Source organism: Anser brachyrhynchus (genome assembly GCF_964034855.1).
Source record: "Anser brachyrhynchus genome assembly, chromosome: 1".
NCBI lineage: Eukaryota > Metazoa > Chordata > Aves > Anseriformes > Anatidae > Anser > Anser brachyrhynchus.
Genome location: NC_137694.1, coordinates 34,751,007 through 34,770,526, shown reverse-complemented (window position 1 = coordinate 34,770,526; position 19,520 = coordinate 34,751,007). Strand labels below are relative to the sequence as shown.

General features: G+C 35.7%; 1 protein-coding gene across 4 annotated transcripts in view; it reads right to left on the bottom strand.

Annotated features, from left to right (window-relative positions):
• Positions 1-19,520, bottom strand: part of SLC16A7 (solute carrier family 16 member 7) — an 87,090-nt gene that overhangs the window by 8,115 nt on the left and 59,455 nt on the right. For all 4 annotated transcript variants that reach the window (XM_080598885.1, XM_080598886.1, XM_080598887.1 and 1 more), the window contains 2 exons: positions 4,765-4,908; positions 2,384-3,196 (listed from right to left, as the gene is read on the bottom strand). In XM_080598885.1, the coding sequence (XP_080455011.1) occupies positions 2,384-3,196; positions 4,765-4,908 (957 nt within the window). The remainder of the gene's footprint in view (positions 1-2,383; positions 3,197-4,764; positions 4,909-19,520) is intronic.

Below are 19,520 nucleotides of genomic sequence, written 5' to 3'. Positions count from 1 at the left end.
ACACAACAATAAAATATTGAAGAATGAAATAAGTAAAGCTTAATGAATAATGATAGACAGTTTCAGTTCTTTCATTTTCATTCTTTCATTGTCTTACTATTTTATTCACCTCCTAATTTTGTTTCCTATTGTTTTGGAGTGACTGTCTGACACTCACAGAAGCTGCATACAGACAATAGGATGAGGAGGAATGTGCCTTCTTAGGCTGCTGTCACTGTGAATCAAGTGCTTGCTTTTCATTTTTATTTTCCAGTGAGTGGTGAAAGAGATAGAAAGGCTTGTCCCTTCAGCCATCATCTTCAGCTGCTGAGTTTTGATGAAGCCTGTACCTTAAAATTATATTAACAATTCTCAGATTAGTTTGGTCACAACAAGGAAAATAAAATCTAAGTGTGGTTCCACTTTATGAGCCATTCTTTCTGATTTTTCCAACTCCCTAATCAACATTTGTACATACCCAAGTATTTAGCTCTGAACTCAGCTACACTAGCACTGAAATTCAAAAGATAACCTGTCCATTACAATGTATCTATTTAGATGCTTTTACTGGGTTGCAGCCATAATGCCATAATTCACCTGAGACATATTTACAAACCATCAAATTATTTTAGTCTTTTCTTTATTTCACAAGCCTAGTATTAGGAAAAACTCAAGTAGCACTGCAAGTGTATATTTCACCTATTAGTGTAAATAGTACTATTTACCAGTTTTTATCTCTAAGCAGTCTTGCAAAACATTAAAAATGAGATTCAGCATAATATTTTAAAGGATATGAACTAGCCAAAACTGCAATTTAGCTTTTCCCCATTGTCTCTATTTAACAAAAGAAATCAATTACTCATACACTTATAGCACAAACGCATGCCTTTCAAAACGTCTGCAAACCTAATATATTGAAAAATACTCACATATGCTATTGCAGCATTAATATTAGATTTGATATCCTTAGAGTTAATATTAATATCAATTTCACAGCTGGAATGAAAAGACTGGGCTCTATAACTCACGGGCTCACTCCCCCCACTAGGTGGCATAGGAAGAGTCTGTGTGAGAAGAATGCATTTCTTCTGCCATTACCACAATGAACTCATATGTTAAAAGACAAGGAAAATACGGAATATCTTGTAGACTATTGAACATTTACTTTTACACATATTATTGTATTGAAGTAAATGGAATAGCTTTGGCTTATTTAAAATTTCACTCAAGAATGCTATTTTCATACAGATACTGAGAATAATCCTTAAAATACGTGGACGTGTGTAATGGCCTTTAGGCACATATGGTCTTGCTGACCTTTCTGGCACTGCTTATTTGTGTGTGGTGTATGTTCACAGGGCTGGGAATCTCTGTATCTTTGTATTTTTTTATTGTTGGGCTTACACTGCAACACATACACACACATGTTTAACCTATACTTTTTAACAAGATTTGAGCATCTATGCCTTTAGTCTTTTATATGCTAAGAAACCTTATGATTATAAAACTCACTAACAGCATTACTAAATACTTACCAAAAAATAAACTAGCAAAGAGAAAATAATCTAAGAGAAGATGCTTTTCATCATTTTTGGTGCCAGAAGCCCCAAAATTACAAATAGCTATACACAAAGCTATACACCTAAGTTCCTTTTGAGATCTCCTTACTTACAGTGAAAAGAGAAGTCACCAATGTTAAGAACTTCCAATCCAGGCAGGATGATTGAATTGTCTTAAACATATCTACTGGCTATAGAAACAGGCTGAACAACTGGTGATGGTTGGAGGTGTGATGTGAAGTCCATGCCAGGGCACAACGCTCCACAGCACAGCACTTGGAACCCCGCCTGGGCTGGTGAGCCTGCCCCTCTCCTTTCCAGCACCTCTCTACTGGTCTCTTCTGTCTAGATACACAAATCCTCTTCATTCAGACAAACTAAAGTTGCTACTTTAAACGTAAGCATGTGCTCTTCTAGCTGTGATGAGGTTGGAGGTTTTACTGAGATCTTCATAAAAACTGAGCAGTGGATTTGATCAATTCAGGAGAGTAAGAATTGTGCTGCTGAAAAACAAAGTGGAACTGAATACATGTAAATTAAGGCCACAAAGATAGCACTAAGTGCTATCAGGAAAGCATACATCTATCACCTGGATTTATGGGCCAGTCAAGATATGCTCTTAATCTATCTATTGCATATGCATGCAATACACCTTTAGATTTTCCCGTGGGTCTGAAACTGTAAAGTGCAAAGTTAATAGATGTAGTGCAGTGTTCCTATAGTGCATTCCTAGTCACAGAGAAAGCGTTACATAACACTAGGTACAAGTTTTATATTAATTCAATACTAAACTGCAAAGATTATGCTGTCATGTCTGGAAAAAAAATAATAAAAGAAATTCTTACCTCCTAGAGGAGGGCCTATGAGCACAGGGCAGCATTCCACAATCGTGACCAGTCCAACCGCACTGGAAAATCTGGCAGCCCCAACGAGGTCCATCAGTGTCTCAAAGAGAACACTGCTAACCATTCCAAATGCAAACCCAAAAAATACAGCATATATCACCAAGCCAGTGTAGTTTGTTGCCAGAGGACACAAGATATGACAAACGCCATTGTAGAAGACGGCAAAACTAAAAAAGTACTGGATCTTTGGCCGGATAAATTTGGAGTTTGCTACAAGTCCCATTGAAGGCCTAGCAAACATGTCTACAAAGGCTAAAATAGATAGTAAAAAAGCAGCAGAATATTCATCAATTCCCTTGTGCTTGGCATAAGGAGCCAAGAATACTATTGGAGCAAAGAAACCAATAAACATAATGACATTTCCTGACAAATAGATCAGAAACCCTCTGTGTTTGAAAAGGGATAGATCTAGGTATTTATTGATAGTTTGCCAAAAAGACTTCTTGTTGTTTTTGTGCAAGGTAGAATCTCCTGTGCCTTTTTCAACATCTTTTTTCACAGGAGGGATTGGTTTTGGTCCAACAGGTCTCATAAGTGACCCAGCCACACAGCAGTTCAAAAGAAGTCCTCCCAGAATGAGAAAGCTTCCTTTCCAGCCAAATGCATTAAAGAGAAATTGATTGAGAGGTGCCAATGTGCTCAAAAACACTGGACTTCCAGCCATGGCCAGTCCATTAGCAATGGGACGCTTTTTATAGAAATACTTGCCGATCATGGTCAAGGCAGGTTGTAAGTTGAATGCCAAACCCAGACCTAAACAACAAATAAAACAAAGTATTATTGCATGCCATGCACTAAACAAAATATATCATACATCTGCCAAGCTATTTTTAAAATGATCAGTATCTAATCTAGTGATTTTCAGTGAAGATGAAAAGCAACTAGCATAAAAGAATGAAAAATACAACTTCTTCATGGCTTTCCGTGTGTGTAAATGCCAAGACTATGTCACAGTGATATTCTGTCATTTCCCCCTGTAGCATTGCAATAAAAGCCCAAATTCCTTGCTGTGTTTTAGCAATGATAGAGACAGCGGAATGACAAAGGAATGACGGTGTCAGTGCCGTGACTCTCTGTTTTTTATTTACTAAGCTATAATACAATTCTCTCTTGGCTCATTTCACAAAAGTTATTAAATGTCATCTCAGCTACAATGAAAGTAGGGTGAATTTAAATGCGTAAATCTCCTCACTTTATATTTCCCAGCCTATTTAAGATTGAACTTGTGTGTAAAAGTGGAATTTAAAATGGCTAATTCTTTTGGAACATGTTCAGCTCTACTTCCTCAGGTAGTGAAGTCCCCAGTAAAGGTGGAAGAGTTGCGGAAGAGGGCGACAAGTATGGGAGCTGACCACACATCCACATCAGCCAAGTGCATGAGGCCTCCAGGCCTTCTCTCCACATTAAGATGTCTAGGCAATAAAGGCTAAGTAGCTACGAAACTGCTTGATGGCACAGGAAAGAAGTATTCTTCTCCGACAGACCCATTCCTGGGCCCAGACTTTACTCTTTAACTGGGAACAAGTTTAAAATGTAGTAAATTAGAACTTTAAAAAAAAATTGAAAAAAGGAGGAATCCTTTAGGCCCAGTGTAGAGAAAGGTAAGCTGGAACACAAGAATAAGTATTATTCATTCATTACATGCCAATATTTCACCTCTTATCTCATTTGCCTTCCTTATTCTGAGGAGATAGTTCTTTTAAGGTACTTCTGGTAAAGAGGTTATTTAATTTACTGGCTTTATGACTACTTTAGTTCATCACTTTTGGCAATATCCATGTCTTTAATGACATTTGAATAATTTTATTTGGGGTTTGACTTGGATTTTAAACAGAAAGCCATTGAGCTGAAAGTTGTCATGTTTTCTATGGGAGTATATGTATGTATAAACCTACAGAAAGCTGGGAGTGGGTTTTTGCATTTTCAATAGAATTCTGCTAGCCTCTGCCATCCAATTTGACATGTAGTGTGATTGAAAGCTAAAACAATGAATGTGAAATTCCACACAAATTACTGTAGTAAGTGCTGTCACAAGCCAATCAATTTTTATACTATAATTACAGTGAAGCATGGAACAGTGCATACATACAACATCTATTGAATAAAATCATCAGTTATTCCTGGAATATCCTATGAAATAATTTAACATCATACCAGCTAATTTAAAAAATTAGGTAGTTCAGCTAGCTAAAGTGAACTGATCTTGCTACCTTCTTGTTTTGCATTTGTACAATGCCTTGCACAGTGGGTTCTTGCTCAGTAAGGTAAAACAGCATTAGAAAAAATAAAATATAATAACACATTTTAAGGAACACTCTTACCTCCAACGACCCCAATACATAGATAAAGCTCCAAGACGCTATTGCAGAAAGAGGAAGCAATCATGCCAAATGAACACAGGATACCCCCTGCTATCATAACTGGCCGGCTACCATACTTATTGACCAAAATGCTGCTTATGGGACCTGTTGGTAGAAAGAAAAAAACATTAGCAGGTAACAAGTAACTCCATCATACGTGTCATTTTCTTCAGGATATGTTGGAATGTCTTACTATTCCATCCTACAAAATGTTTAGCTGTTTCTATACCAATTTGTTGAACAAAAACTGTTTGCGGACACACGAGCCTGGACATGGATATATATACTGCCTCCATGGCAATATAAATATTGATTAGTCATGGAGATGGATCAAAAGATTAAAGACATCAGACAAGCAAGAGGGATTGTTACAGTTCACAAGGAATCAATACTGAGATCAGTCAATGGAGGTTTTGAAAGTGCAAGGACTGAAGAATTTCACATATGAGACGGATATCGAAACTCCACTTAACAGAGCAGAGGGAATCTCCAGGCAAGCAAACTAACAGATCTTGTTGATACTGTAGCATGTCTTGGACCCCTACTTAAAACTACACATAGACTTACAAACACCGTCAAATGAGAATGTAAATCTCTGGCCCCTGAGGCTCATTTCCCTTACCTGACCCAGAGAGGAGCATTAAGGGGCAGTAAAATGACTATAGGCTGTCTGAGAAAATCTAAGATGTGGTTTAGCAAAAAGACCTATAAACTTTAAAAATATTGCTACAAGTCTGTTTTTCAGTTTCAACTGCAGTTCAGTTTATAGTGTAATTATGTCCACACTAAACAAACAGCTAGTGTGCAATTTAGCATGACATGCATTGTATGTTTTTTAAACGACCGTGACTAGAATAGATGGCATGCTACATATCAAGATTAAGAGGTTGTCAAAGCTTTTTAGGTAAACCTGCACACCATCTGATTGCACTATATTTGACCCAAACCATTATGAATAGTCCTGTTTTTACAGTAACTAAACTTACTCAATTCAAAAATAAATAAAAAAAAAAGTAATAAAAACTAATACATTTCAAATATAAAACGGGTAGCTGGCATAAACTGGAGAGCCAAGCACTGAACCTGATTTCACTGCAAAACAGTTTTAAATCTCTCTCTATAAATATATTACTATTTAGGAATAAATACCAGAGTTTCCATGATGCAAAGAAGCCAAATTCCAACAAATTTAAGAATGTGCGCTTCATAGGTACACTGTCATTTTAGACTCCATTGCTTGAATTGCTTTAAATATATTAAATTACTATATCTACAACAAAAGTCTTAAGCATACTCCAGATGATCAAAATTTAGCTTTCTTCCTTAAGGAAATAAGCTTCTACCATAGTGTTGCCCTGTGCCTGTCCCCCTTTTGTGAATCCAGAGGTCAGTTTGAAATTAACTTGACTGACAAACTTTTCAGCTTGACTGACTGAACATTTCAAGTTCTAATTTACTACAAGATTTCAGTGATGTTTAGATCTTACAATCTGTGCATTCATTCAATAGTATAGGTCCCAAGGAGCCCGGGGTCCTAGGGAAGCCTCTGTTAATGAAAGGGCAGCACAGACACTGGGAAATGTACTCAACGCTGCCCAAGTAAAAGCACTGTATGTAAAAGCACTTTACCTTCTTGCCCTGGCAGCTGGGCAAGGCTGATAGGTGGGGGCATGGATGATAAAATGGATGGCTATTTTACTGGGAAGGTAAAAGATACTCAAAGTGAGGGTGTTAGGGCTCATCTTGAAGACATATAAAACAAGAGAGCAGGCCCTGTTAGCTCTGCTGCTCACTGAATTCTAGGTTAAGCATAACTGTGTGTATTGAAACCAACAAACAGAATCCCACAGCACAGAATGACCCACCAAATATATAATAGCCCAGAGATTTAATAAAAGATTTTAAATCACATAAGAAGCACCAAAACATTTAGCTGACATGACACCTTACAGAGATACCCAACACTTTTTTATTTCTCCTTGAAGAACTACTACTTTCATTTCTACCAAGAAGAACTGTAGTGAGGTGGGGTTTCTCCCTGGAAGGTGTATGCAGAAGGCAGTGAAAGATGAAGGACTGACAACTTATGTTCAGAGCACTTGCTAAAAGCACCATTCTTACCTCTTGTCTTAATAAACTTGTGCACCTATAACTATACATAAGGATAATTTCGATCATCAATTTTTCAATAAAGATATGTTTGGACAATTGGTAGTTTGGCCCATGTTTGAATTAGATAGAAAGCCCTTTTAAAATACATGAATGGTATAAATATATTCTCTGGGTCAAGGAAAAAAACAAACAAACAAACTTTTAATTCAACTCTCTTTAACTAAAAGTAAAATGTTTCATCCCAATATCAATGATATTCAATATTATTTCAATATTATTGAAAAAAAGATGAATTTTAATGTAATTTCCTGACAGAAAAAGTTTAATTTTTCTCATTGCTAATCGCAGTAACAGTATTTCACTTCAAACATTCCAAAATAATTATTTTTTATTATTTTCAAGATCCTTTTCTTATGATGAGATGGAAGTACTTCTAAAATTGATCTGAGCACATGAACATTTTTTTTTAGTATTTGTTAATATTTTGACCTCCCCTCAAATTATGGCAGTATTAAATGTTGCCTTTCTGTACTCATACTTAAAATGTTCCTTACCTCATCCTTAGAGAAGAAAAAAAATCTACAAAAGAGGCATGACAATAGGAATATTTGGCCATACTATTTACAGATTTATTCACCACAGGCAGCACATTGAATTGTACCTTTATGTAAGTACTTAGGAAATTATCCAGATAGCAAAAGACCTGTCAGCAATCTCTTTCTTTTCTCATTAAACAAAGACAGCATGAATAGCCAGGACAGGTGTGAGACCACATGAAAAAGATGAGGCAAATCCACACATAGTAGACGATCAACTGTTGGAAAGAGAGGAATGGTAATAAAAAAGATTGTTGAATAATATTGCTAAATTGCAAACTTATTTTCAGTAAAACTATTGATCAAAAACAGAGCATTGCACAGCACTGATAAAGTTTTCCAAACATAACCAAGGACAAAAATAAACTCTGTTGTAGTATTTACCCCCAAATAATACCAACTGTAGTATCCATATTCTTTAATACTGTTCCATCAATCCTTCCTTCCTTCTATAAGCCAGGAAAATGAGTCAGACTCTTGTTTGTTTAGGGGGTTAGGGAAGATATTTGCTTTTGGATTTTTTTATTTAGGGGGTGGAGGGTATCCAGAAATGGCAATTTTCATAGCACACAATTCTTTCAGAGAGATAGTTTAGAAATAGTTTAGGAACAAGAAAACTGCATCTCTGTGGATCGCAACTGTGGCAGCAGGACCAGGATTGTAAGTTACGGCTTTTCAGATGACATGCATGCAACATCAGCCTCACTTACAAGATCTGTTAGCTACAGGTCAAATATAGATGTATTAATTTAGGTAGGTAGTGGATGAAGACTCCAGAGGAAAGACAAAGCTGCCTCATGTGTCTGAGCTCTGCACTTTCAAATGACCTAAATCTGGACTGTATTATAAATTGAAAATTATTTTAAACATTAGACTCTCTTTGAGATGTTCTCTTCAAGGTAATGATGTGTATTGACTACAACAGCTCAATTTTTATTTCTATTTTTTGCATATTCTGGTCATTGGTTTAAAATTTGTGTATTTGGGAAATATTGTTTTATAAACCATTATATTAGTTTAAGCTAACTCCATAAGTTATCTAGAAACCCTTCCAACCTGATGAGTAGGTTAAATATTTTCTTGTGACATCTGTGTACATACTTGGTTTTGAGTCTCATAAAATCATGCATATTCATAGAGAAATGTATATGAATCTACATTAAATTCCAGATGTTTGCCCGTCATCATATGTTTTATAGCTATACACAAATTTCACTTCACATTTAACAGCTTGTACAATTACTTAAGCAATGCTCACATGCAGCAGTTACCTTGGTTGTTGTTTTGCTTATTTGTTCGTTTGTTTTGAGAAGCAGCATTAAGCTATTTAAATAATGTATCACTGCCAAAATCATGCTATACATTAACACATGTTAATGCACTAAAGGACTACTGGATCTGTGACTCTCCTGAAGCCTGAAGTAACTACCTAACAGATGTTAAGTCAGGAAGCTCATAAGAATATTTACTCTGATCTCTCCCTTACCACCTACAAACCACTGGCCACATAAGACTGTGTACTCCCTAAACTAAACTTAAGGCCATTATCATAATAAGCTAACGGTCCCCTGGCTGTATTTTTGTTTTATATCTATCTGTTTGAAGTAATGACCAGACCCTAAGAAGGAGTAAGATAGCAACCATAACTGTGCCACTCAGGAACAAACACCTTAGAAGAGGATGAAAAAAAAATGGAAGCTTTTCATATTCTTCATCATATGTCAAGGGAAAGATGGCAAAAGCTATTTCAGCTATGTGGGCAGAAATTGGCTCATGCATTTAGGAACTGTTTATGATGCTTATACATCATAAGTTTGTTTGTTGTTGTTTTGTTTGTTGATTTGTTTGTTTCTCCCTAAGGAACAGCTAAGGAACATTATGACTACAGCAAGGCAACATTTACTACTACCATAATTTGACAGGAGGTCAAAATGTTATCAAATAAATATATAATAATAAACATATGCTTGTACATACATAATACAAAGCTTATAATAACATGCCACCTATTTTGATGGCTAAGTAAAACATTTACTTGTCTACTTGCACTGTGGAAAATGTGAGGACAAAGCTGCTTTGACTGGCCTTCAGTGAATACCAGTGAAATATATTGCTTAGAAATAAAATTTATTACTTGTAATAGCAGTGGTAGCAATAATCTCTTTTCCTCTCATTTCCAAGTTAAACTTTTCACTCACCATTTAAATCTTCCTTCTTCTGTTAAGCAATACTGTTGTAAATGAAAAGCAACAAAAAAGACTACCTAACTGAATAGATTTTAAAAGCAGATGCCTGAAGAAATAATCACTTCTTTTTTCTCTTAAAAGATGTCTATTGTGTTAATATGTATTAAACAGAACTTGAACAATAGAGTTTTCTTTTTACAGAAATGTATTCCTTGCTTTTTTTTTTTTTTTTTTTTTGTGGAAATGAATACAGAGCTCAAATTATGCACTATACGTTTAATAGTCTCTCTCTCATAAGTTGCATTCTGAGACATATACACACACACGCTCATGTACACATGTATTTATTTGCTTTTTCCAGTCCTAGGAAAATATACATATAAAAAATGATCTGAATCTGGCTTATATCTAATATCTCTAAAAGCTTAAAGGATGCAAAACAGATTATAACAATATTTCCACTTCTTATACCTACAGGTAATACCATCAGATCAGTTTGAAGGCCATGAAATAGAATAAAGGAAGATTTACTTGGCATAAAATCTATATCTTGCTCAGCTCTCTGGTAGAGTAACATTTATCAGTCCAAATGTATTAGGTACACTCCATTAATTTATAAGAGGAAGAGAATCTAGGGCATTAGAATTCTTGCTGGCTTCTCTCTTTTCCACCATTTTTTTTTTCTTACTAAAAGGAAAAATAAAATATATTTACCTTAGTTCTCCCCTAAATAGACAGCACTTTCTGTGAGGGATGAAAAGAATGATCTGCTGCTTAAAAATGTAATAACTAGTCAGAACAATTCCAACACGGTTTGTAGCAGTATACTACAGGATCCAACAAGATATTTGTAGCAGTATCAAGCTGCCACAATTATATTTTATTTCAATAATGAAGTCATCCTTGGGTCTTTTCTACATTTATATTCACTGGAGTGACACTTTTTAAAAAGTATATAAAAAGCTAGGTTTTAGAATTTAATTTATTTGTTCTTGGTTGATTTCTTGATGATATAATGAAAGATGCAATTTAAGATAATTCACAACTGTAATTTTTTTCATACACAACCCCTGCATTTATGTTTTTTACTTTCCTACCTGCATTATCTTTAATAGGCAACTAGAGAAGAACCTTTTTTGATATAAATGTAATTTTTAACATAAATTAACAATGTCATACAGTGTTCATAGTGTCATTGACCCAGAGCAATCTGAAATGACTCAGTCTGAACAATCTGACAATCTGACATTTATTCAAATAAAGTGAAATCCTGAAAGAAGCTGAAAATAAATGGAATAATATTTGAAGTTGTACAAATGCAGTATCGTAGATTGCATCCTGTCAAGTCAAATGATTTAAACACACATACATTTTTGGCACCTGCAGAGCATTGCACCAGCTATCCTTCCAGTCTGGCTGTATTTTGTTTCTGTTTCCTACAAGGCTGGAAAACCCAGAGGAGTTCCAAGAATTAAAATGAGGACAAGCTACTTGCTAATATCAGTCAGACTTGTATTTTTTTATTTTTTACTACAGAGAAAATCCACTTTCTGGAGCTGATTTGCTTTGTTTGGCAAAGAGTTTCCAGTATTTTACTAAAGTAGAGTCTTAACTTTCATTTTAAAACTATTCCTTCAACCACAAATGCTTTATGCTAGTACTTAGTACTACTCTTAGAATGTCATCTCTGTCATTCAGAGGAAAAGCAAGTCAAATTTGATTCTGATACTGTTGAAAATCTGTTCATGAAGGTGGAAAGTGTTTTAAAAATACTTTGTTTTTCTCAAGGTGGACTAACTCAGAATACTGAGCAATCTATGACATTTTTGTTTCTAGTTCAAAAACCTTTGGCTAAATACTATCATTACTCTCATTACTCTTTGGTTTGTATTTAGAGAGGGCTGTAGTGGATAGGTAAAAAAAAAAATGGTATGCATGTTAAAAAGTCAGGAAACCTTTGTTGTATTAGATTCTTTATCACATTTGTGGGAATGGTAACTCCTTTTGAACACAGTCTATGTGTCTGTGTAACAGCAACAGAGGTAACATAGTTCAACAATGGCTCTAAAGTTTTCTCTGTAGCTCCTCTATGCGTTTGACAGTATTTTCTTTCTTGTTTCATACAACTGGCTGCACTGATTCCATAAAACCAGATAATATAGTAACACTGACAGAAAGCAAAGAGGAAAAAAAATGTTCTTGCAATAAATAGCACCAAAAAGAAATGGCTAACGCTGATTTCAGGTAGCTGAAGTATGAGTTAAATAGCTCAGCAGCCCAAAGCACTACATGACAGGAAGCAAGCAGTCAATGGCTCAACCATCCACTGCCGTGGTGAGCTTTGCTCATCACTTCCCCATCTCAGACTGTGTTTCCTCAGTGTCATCACCTTATGTCCTGAAAGAACAATGAATTTTATGAAATTTCTATAAATTTGACCTTCAGATATTTTTTAGGACTTTTATAAGAAATACAATAATCATGTGTGTGGTATCCCATAGAAGCCTGGGTGATAGCAGTGTGCCTACAACTTTTCTCAAGTTTATTCCCCCTCAGAAAAAAAAAAAAAAAAAAAGGTTACAGCTCGTAATTTTGAACTGATGTACTTATTCAATAACATATACATCCAGCTGTAAATATGAGAATTTCCTGAAATATTCAGAAGAAACATAAATAAGTGATGAACACTGCTGGTGCGTACTCCTAATGAACTACTTGTATGTAGAAATTACAGATCCTTGTACTTGTTTTTATTTTGTTTTATTTATTATTTTCGCGGATATATCAGAAGCATTACGTACTTTGATGAAAGCTGTTGACTGGCTTGTAATTTTTTTTCTTGTTTGCCAGGGTACTGAGGTATATGGAGCTATGGACCACATAATTTAGAAAATTTATCTCCAAGTTAATGAACTGCTCTACACATATGAATTTTAAAAAGTTGGAAAAGTCCCCATTTTCAATCAAGGGGTAGACATGCTGATTATTATTTAAATGGATATATATCAATGCTTGATATTAATTATCTTTTGTATGCTCTGCTATGTGTTTTTTTTTATGAAAGGTTCAAAGAGTCAATCACAAAGCTGAAGTCTTGAAGATGATTTATGATTTTTTTTTGAAACTAGCAATATGAAACTTCATCACATTTAATCAGAAATGAGTGTAAATCTGTGTGTTGCTGAACACTGAGCAGTTTTCAGAAACATTTATGGTCACTGACTACCCAAAAGGAAAAAAAAAAAAAGTTAAAATTAGTTCTCCAAATTTTGCATTAACATATTTATTTTGAGAGAGGTCAGAAGCACCAAAACATTTCAGCATTTTTTAAAACTTCACTTACATTTGTATTCCTGTTAACTTCAGTATCCCGGAGTAAACTGAAGTAAACTGAAGCACATGGGTAGATATTTGCAAATAAATGAGTTTTCCAACTTGGAAAAAGGAAAGAAACAAGAAAGAAAGGATGGAACAAGCCAATGATAAGATGGAACAAAAGCACCTGTAAGGGAAATGTATTTAAATAGAGACATTGTAACACCAGGCACATACTTCTCACACAGTAGCCTGCATGCTTCTGTAATGCTGATAGCTGGAAATAGAACCAGCGCATGGTAAGTGAATCCCAAACAGTCTTCTCAGAAACCTGTTGTTTTCTTCTCAGAAAACCATTGCAACCAGCTTGTAACTTAGTAAGCAGTAAATGTAATGTAGTGCATCAACATGAACATTAGAAAACTCAATTACAAATGTGAGTCTCCTGGAAGACTTAATGGAAGTTTCCTGTAGAAGAAAAGATGATGAGTTTTTCCAGGGTGGTATTTAACAGCAATCAACTTAGCTCCTCAGTAGCTCATGTACTTTTGTGAATCTAAAGTTAACACATCTTTTTCAAACTTAAAAATGTGCTGGAAATTCCACCTAAATAATACTACTGGTGACATGCACAATGAACCCATGCCACAAAAGGTTATTTCTCCTTCAAATGAAAACAAACAAACAAACAAACAAAGATTTAATCATTTTGCCTCTCAAAAATACAAGATAATAATACTAATACATAAATATTAATAAAAATAATTATCTATAGCAAATAGTTAACATGAAGGTATTAATAATAAACTTCATTAAATTTTTGTCCTTTTTAGGGTTTCAGCAGGAATTTGAGGAGGTACAGAAGTACAGGAATGCTCCAATGGACATATTTAATGGTTTTCTTGCAGAGGTCTTATCTTTGAAATATTATTCATTCATCTCAGTGGCTGCTCCTTCTTTCTCTGTGGATGTTTACAGGTGAAAGACTGTTTACTTTGGTAATAGCTGGGTTTGAGCACTTGTACTAAAAGCAGCATCACCTTTCTGAAAAGATTAAAATAAATCCTATTTAATTTGTCTACTTTCAGGGAGCAAAGGAAAAATAATACCAATCTAAACTGAAGGATAGCATAGTTACACAGTATTTATAGTACCTATATCTAAAAGATATAAACTATTACTAAAAATGCTATGCGCAGATACAGGAACTACATATTCAGATATTCAGACAATATAAAACAAACAAACAAACAACAGCAACAGAAGAGCAGTATTCATCAAGAATTAATAAAAAAAATATTAAGAAATAAATATAAACACTTATTTAAGATAAAACTTTAAACCATTTTTCCTCATTTGGTTGTGGGACTCCAAATGGCACAAATGAATTGTTTTCAACTGGGATAATAGAGAGTATTAATCCAATTTAAAAGTATTTTTTTTACCTGGAAACTTCTGAACTCACTAGTGAGTTCAAAGAACTTGAAAATTCGTAACTAAAGGTCAACATGCAGACTTCCGCATGTCAATGCAGATCACAATTCTTAGCAATACAATTTGTCTTTACATCTTGCTACCTGTATGAATCAGATTGCCAGACAAGTTCTGTATATTCTGATGCTACAAAGGGGGTATGATTTTCTGTATTGTTGCAGATCACAACACTGAAAAGAAAGACAGCAATTACAGTATACCATTGTTGCAGCTACAATTATAGCAACTTGAAAGTAAGAGCTATGTTGTTAATTTCAGAGCTAATCACTGAAAAAAAAAAAGAAAGAAAAAAAAACAGTCCTTGTTAATATTTAAATTCTTCACAGATATTTTTGCAAACCATGTTATTAACTTACAAATATATAGTTACAAATATTTCCCTAGATTTTTTTTTCCTCTTTGAGTAACAACTGTCTTTTCTCTCTCTGCATATGTGCATGCACACATGAGCACAATATTCAGATATGTTCGTTATTCAACACTTTCTATTTATTATTCCCTATTATGATTCATTATTTTTTTATACACTTTCTTAAAAATCACTGGCTACTTTTCCTGAAAACAGAACAAAACTTTGTCATTTGGAAGCCAAGCAGACATCACAGAGAGCAAAAAGTCAAAGCAAACTCTTTCAGAAGACCTTGAACAGGCTATTTAGTAGTTCTTATGAATGTAAGATACATTCTCTGCAACCCAATTCAGTATGTTTTTCAGGTAATGCATTCACTGTGAAAAATCCAACCAACTTCAGTCAAGATTAATATTGCCATTTGGACTTCTCTGTCTTCTTCAAACTGCCCATTGTATTTATATTCATACAATATCCCATTTTCTCCCTACACATCATCCTATGGTTTGTTTTCTTCCAGAACAATATTACGTCTAACTCAACTTTGAAATGATTCCCTACACATCGTAACAGACAATAATACATAATTTCAAACAGAGCACAAGATACATGCTTCCTCTGCCTAGTTCCTTTGTTATCATATTCCTGTCTGGTCTCAATCTTGCACTGTATAATTATATTTGAAACTGAAAATACTCAATCTACTAGCTACGATGTTTCTGTGGACCACTTACTGTGAATTATGAATCATGAGTGGATCATTAAATGTCATTAATGACATCAATGTCAGGAATGTCATATTCAGAATATATGTAATGAGAAGTATAAATCTGGATTTATTTAGAATGGGGAGTCCTGAGAAGTCATCACATGTAGGTCATTGTCGATAATACTGTTAGATTAGTTCCAAATGCATTTGTTATTTAACACATATGTAACGCTATATTTAATATATACTTTATATAAAATCTTTCTAAAATATTATTTTACCATTATTTTCATTATAATTGCATTCTTAATAATACCTGATAAAACGCATATGGTGACTTTCAGTGGTAACAGTTTTAAAAGCTTAAAAGTGGGAATTTCCCAAGTTCCTTGATAGCCTGTAAACTAGCTCACGTCTGAAAATTTGTATAAGGTAAATAAATATATCTGAATAATATTTAGGTCACAAAATACTAGGGGAAGGGGGGAAAGGGAAGGGAATTTATTTGTTGTTCAGAGACATTGTACAAAATGGGAACTGGGTGTTCTCATTAGATTTTGGCATCCAAGATATTTAGAGTGTAAATGCAGGAGATAGCAGTATATTAATGGGATCACAACACATGCAGAATTTGCATTTTTCCCACTATTTTGCAAAAGAGGAGACTGAGCAGTCAGGGTAGTGGAGTGGCAGGAGATGGGGTAGAGGCACAACTACATGCAGTTGTCAACTTAAAGTGAGAATACTTTTTTTTTTTTTCCTGTTTTCAGACAAGTGAAAAGTAAGATAGAGAAAACTTAATGAACAATTCCAGAATTTTAGAAGTGTTCCATGGGTTCAGAACACTTTCCAATTCACTTAAAATTTAGACACCCAAAATTATTATTATTTTTTAATAAGAATATTTAGGAAAATATTTTCCAGTCAATAAGTAATTTAAGAATGAGCTCTTTTCTCTCTTAGTTCTTTTTCTCTCATTTCTCCTTATCCTTTTACAGCAAAATATACACACATGACAATAACATTCTACTCAATAGAGCTGAAAGTGAAATCATACCCAAAACGTTAAAAGTCAAGCAGGAAGGGCAGAAGGCCAGCTTGGTTGAGCAAGGATTTTCTTCAAGAGCTTTGGCAGAAAGTGTATGGCATCTGGAAGCAAGGTCAGGCAACATGGGAGGACTACAGGGATGCTGCTCACCATTGTAGAGAGAGAATCTGGACAGCCAAATCTCAATTAGAGTTGAAGCTGGACAGTAGTGTTGGGGACAATAAAAAAGTACTTTTTAAGTATTCTAAAAGGAAAAGGAGGACCAGAGCAAACATTGGTCCGATACTTGATGAAGATGGTCACTTATCAAACAGGGACATAGACAAAGCAGAGACATTTAATGCACTTCTCGCCTGTCTTTCACACCAGTGATGGGCTTTGGGACCCCAGCTGTCCTAAGTTGGAGGACCGTGACTGCGGGAACAGTAAACTCCCAGTTAACCCTGAACTTGTGCAGGATTTGCAGCTCTACCTGGATGCATAGAAGTCCATGGGGCCTAATGGGATTCATCCCAGGGTACTCAGAGGGCTGGCTGATGTCATTGTGGGACCTCTCTCAAATATTCTTCAAAGGTCTTAGAAATCTGGAGAGGTTCCAGTTGACTGGAAGCCATCAAACATAGTTCCAGTTTTCAAGAAAGAAGATCCTGACAATTACAGGCCTGTCAGTCTCACCTCAGTGCCTGGTAAAATTATGGAGAAGATTATTCTGGGAGTTATTGAAAAACACCTAAAGGACAATACAGTTACTGGTCACAGCCAACATGGGCTCACAAGGGGAAGGTCATTTCTAGCAAACTTAATTTCCTTCTATGACAAGATCACCCAGCTAGTTGACCAAAGGAAGCGAGTCAATGTAATCTTTCTGCATTTCAGTAAAGCTTTTGAACTGTCTCTCACAGTATCCCTCTACACAAAATGACCAGAATACAGTTAGATAAAAGCATAATAAGATGGGTGAACAATTATCTGACGGGTCAGGCCCAGAGGGTTCTTGTAAATGGAGTTACATCAGTCTGGCAACCTGTCACCAGTGGGGTTCCCCAGGGCTCCATTTTAGGACCTGTCCTCCTCAATGTTTTCAAAAACGATTTGGGTGAAGGACTTGAAGGTTTTTTTGAGCAAGTTAGTGGACAATACCAAACTGGGTGGAGCTGTTGACTCTGTCAAGGGTTGTGAGGTCTTGCAAAGAGATCTGGACAAATTTGAAAGCTGGGCAATCACTAACAATATGCGGTTTAACAAGAACAACTGCCAGATTCTACACCTGGGAAGGGCAACCCTGGTTATATGTACAGACTGGGAGACAAGATGCTGGAGAGCAGCCCCACAGAAAGGGATCCGGTGTTTTGATTGACAGCAAGTTGAGCATGAGCCAGCAGTGTGCCCTGGCAGCCAGGAGGGCCAACTGTATCCTGGGGTGCATCAAGAATGGCATTGCTAGCTGGCTGACAGAAGTGATTGTCGTGCTCTGCTCTGTGCTGGTGTGGCCTCACCTCGAGTACGGTGTGCAGTTTGGGGTGCCACAGTATAAGATATTAAAACTATTAGAGAGTGTCCAAAGGAGGGCTACAAAGATGGTGAAGAGTCTGGAGGGGAAGATGTATGAGAAGCCACTGAAGTCACTTGGATTGCTCAGCCTGGAGGAGACATCACAGAGTGAACATCACAGTCTACACCTTCCTCACAAGGGGGAGTGGAGGGGCAGGTGCCTCTTTTCTCTGGTGACCAGTGGTAGGATCCAAGGGAATGGCTTGAAGCTACTACAGGGGAGGTTCACGCTGGATATCAGGAAAAGGTTTTTCACCGAGAGGGTGGTCGAGCACTGGAACAGGCTCCCCAGGGCAGTGGTCAAGGCACTGAGTCTGCCAGAGTTCAAGACGTGCTTGGACAACGCTCTCAGACATATGACCTGATTTATTTATTTTTTTAATTCTATGGTTCTATGATTCTATGATATACCTGTATATTTTATCTATACATTATATGAGCAGCTATCAGTTTATCTTTGCATATTCCCATACCTACCTCACATATGTTTTGTCATCTGATTTGAGTTTGTCATCAGACTCACACTTTTTGATTTCCTTCTACAATAAGAGCTTTGTATAATGTGTCTTTCAAATTTTTAGAAGTTTCCTATGCATATTAGCCATATGCCATTTCTTTCGTGGACTTGTTCAACACATACTCTTTCCACAGACCGCAATCAACCAAAACATGATGACTTCCTTTAATGTGGGGGAAAGTATGCTTTCCCCTATAAAAAGAATATTTCATAAAATATGACCAAGTAAGGAGTGTACGAGTCATGAAAAAATGAGTAGAGGAAGCCTGGGACTTAACAAGTGGAAAAAAGAAGATATTAGCAGGGAGCTGGGCAAAGTTATTTATGGCATTTGCGTTTTGCCTGGACTACAATGGAAACAACATGCATAATGTTGTCTACAAAGTCCCTTCCCTTATAGCAACAGAGAATATATCCCCGTAGACAAGGTTCTCTTAAAATGGGAGGGGCTGGGGAGGTCTAAATCAAGTTTGCTCATATGAATAAGGAATATTTGAGCTCTGCTGCAAGCAGCAACATAAAGTGTCTTTACAATAGCCATCTTACTGCACTTGAAGATAATATTTGTATGGCTTTTGAAACAGTCATATTTCCTTACCTGTTGTGAAGAAATAAAACAACCTAGCACTGGCAGAAACCTTATTCTCTACCAAGTAATGTAAAGCAGCTTAGTTCTAATGATTGTAATGCATCATAAATTCAAAATAAATTAGTGGCCATTAAAATATAGGCTTCCTATGATTTGTATTACAGATGCTGCCTAGGTATCATGTATTCCTGGATCCACCTTTCATCTAAGGTGCTATGCTGATATTTTTCAGCCAGAACATATTAAAATGA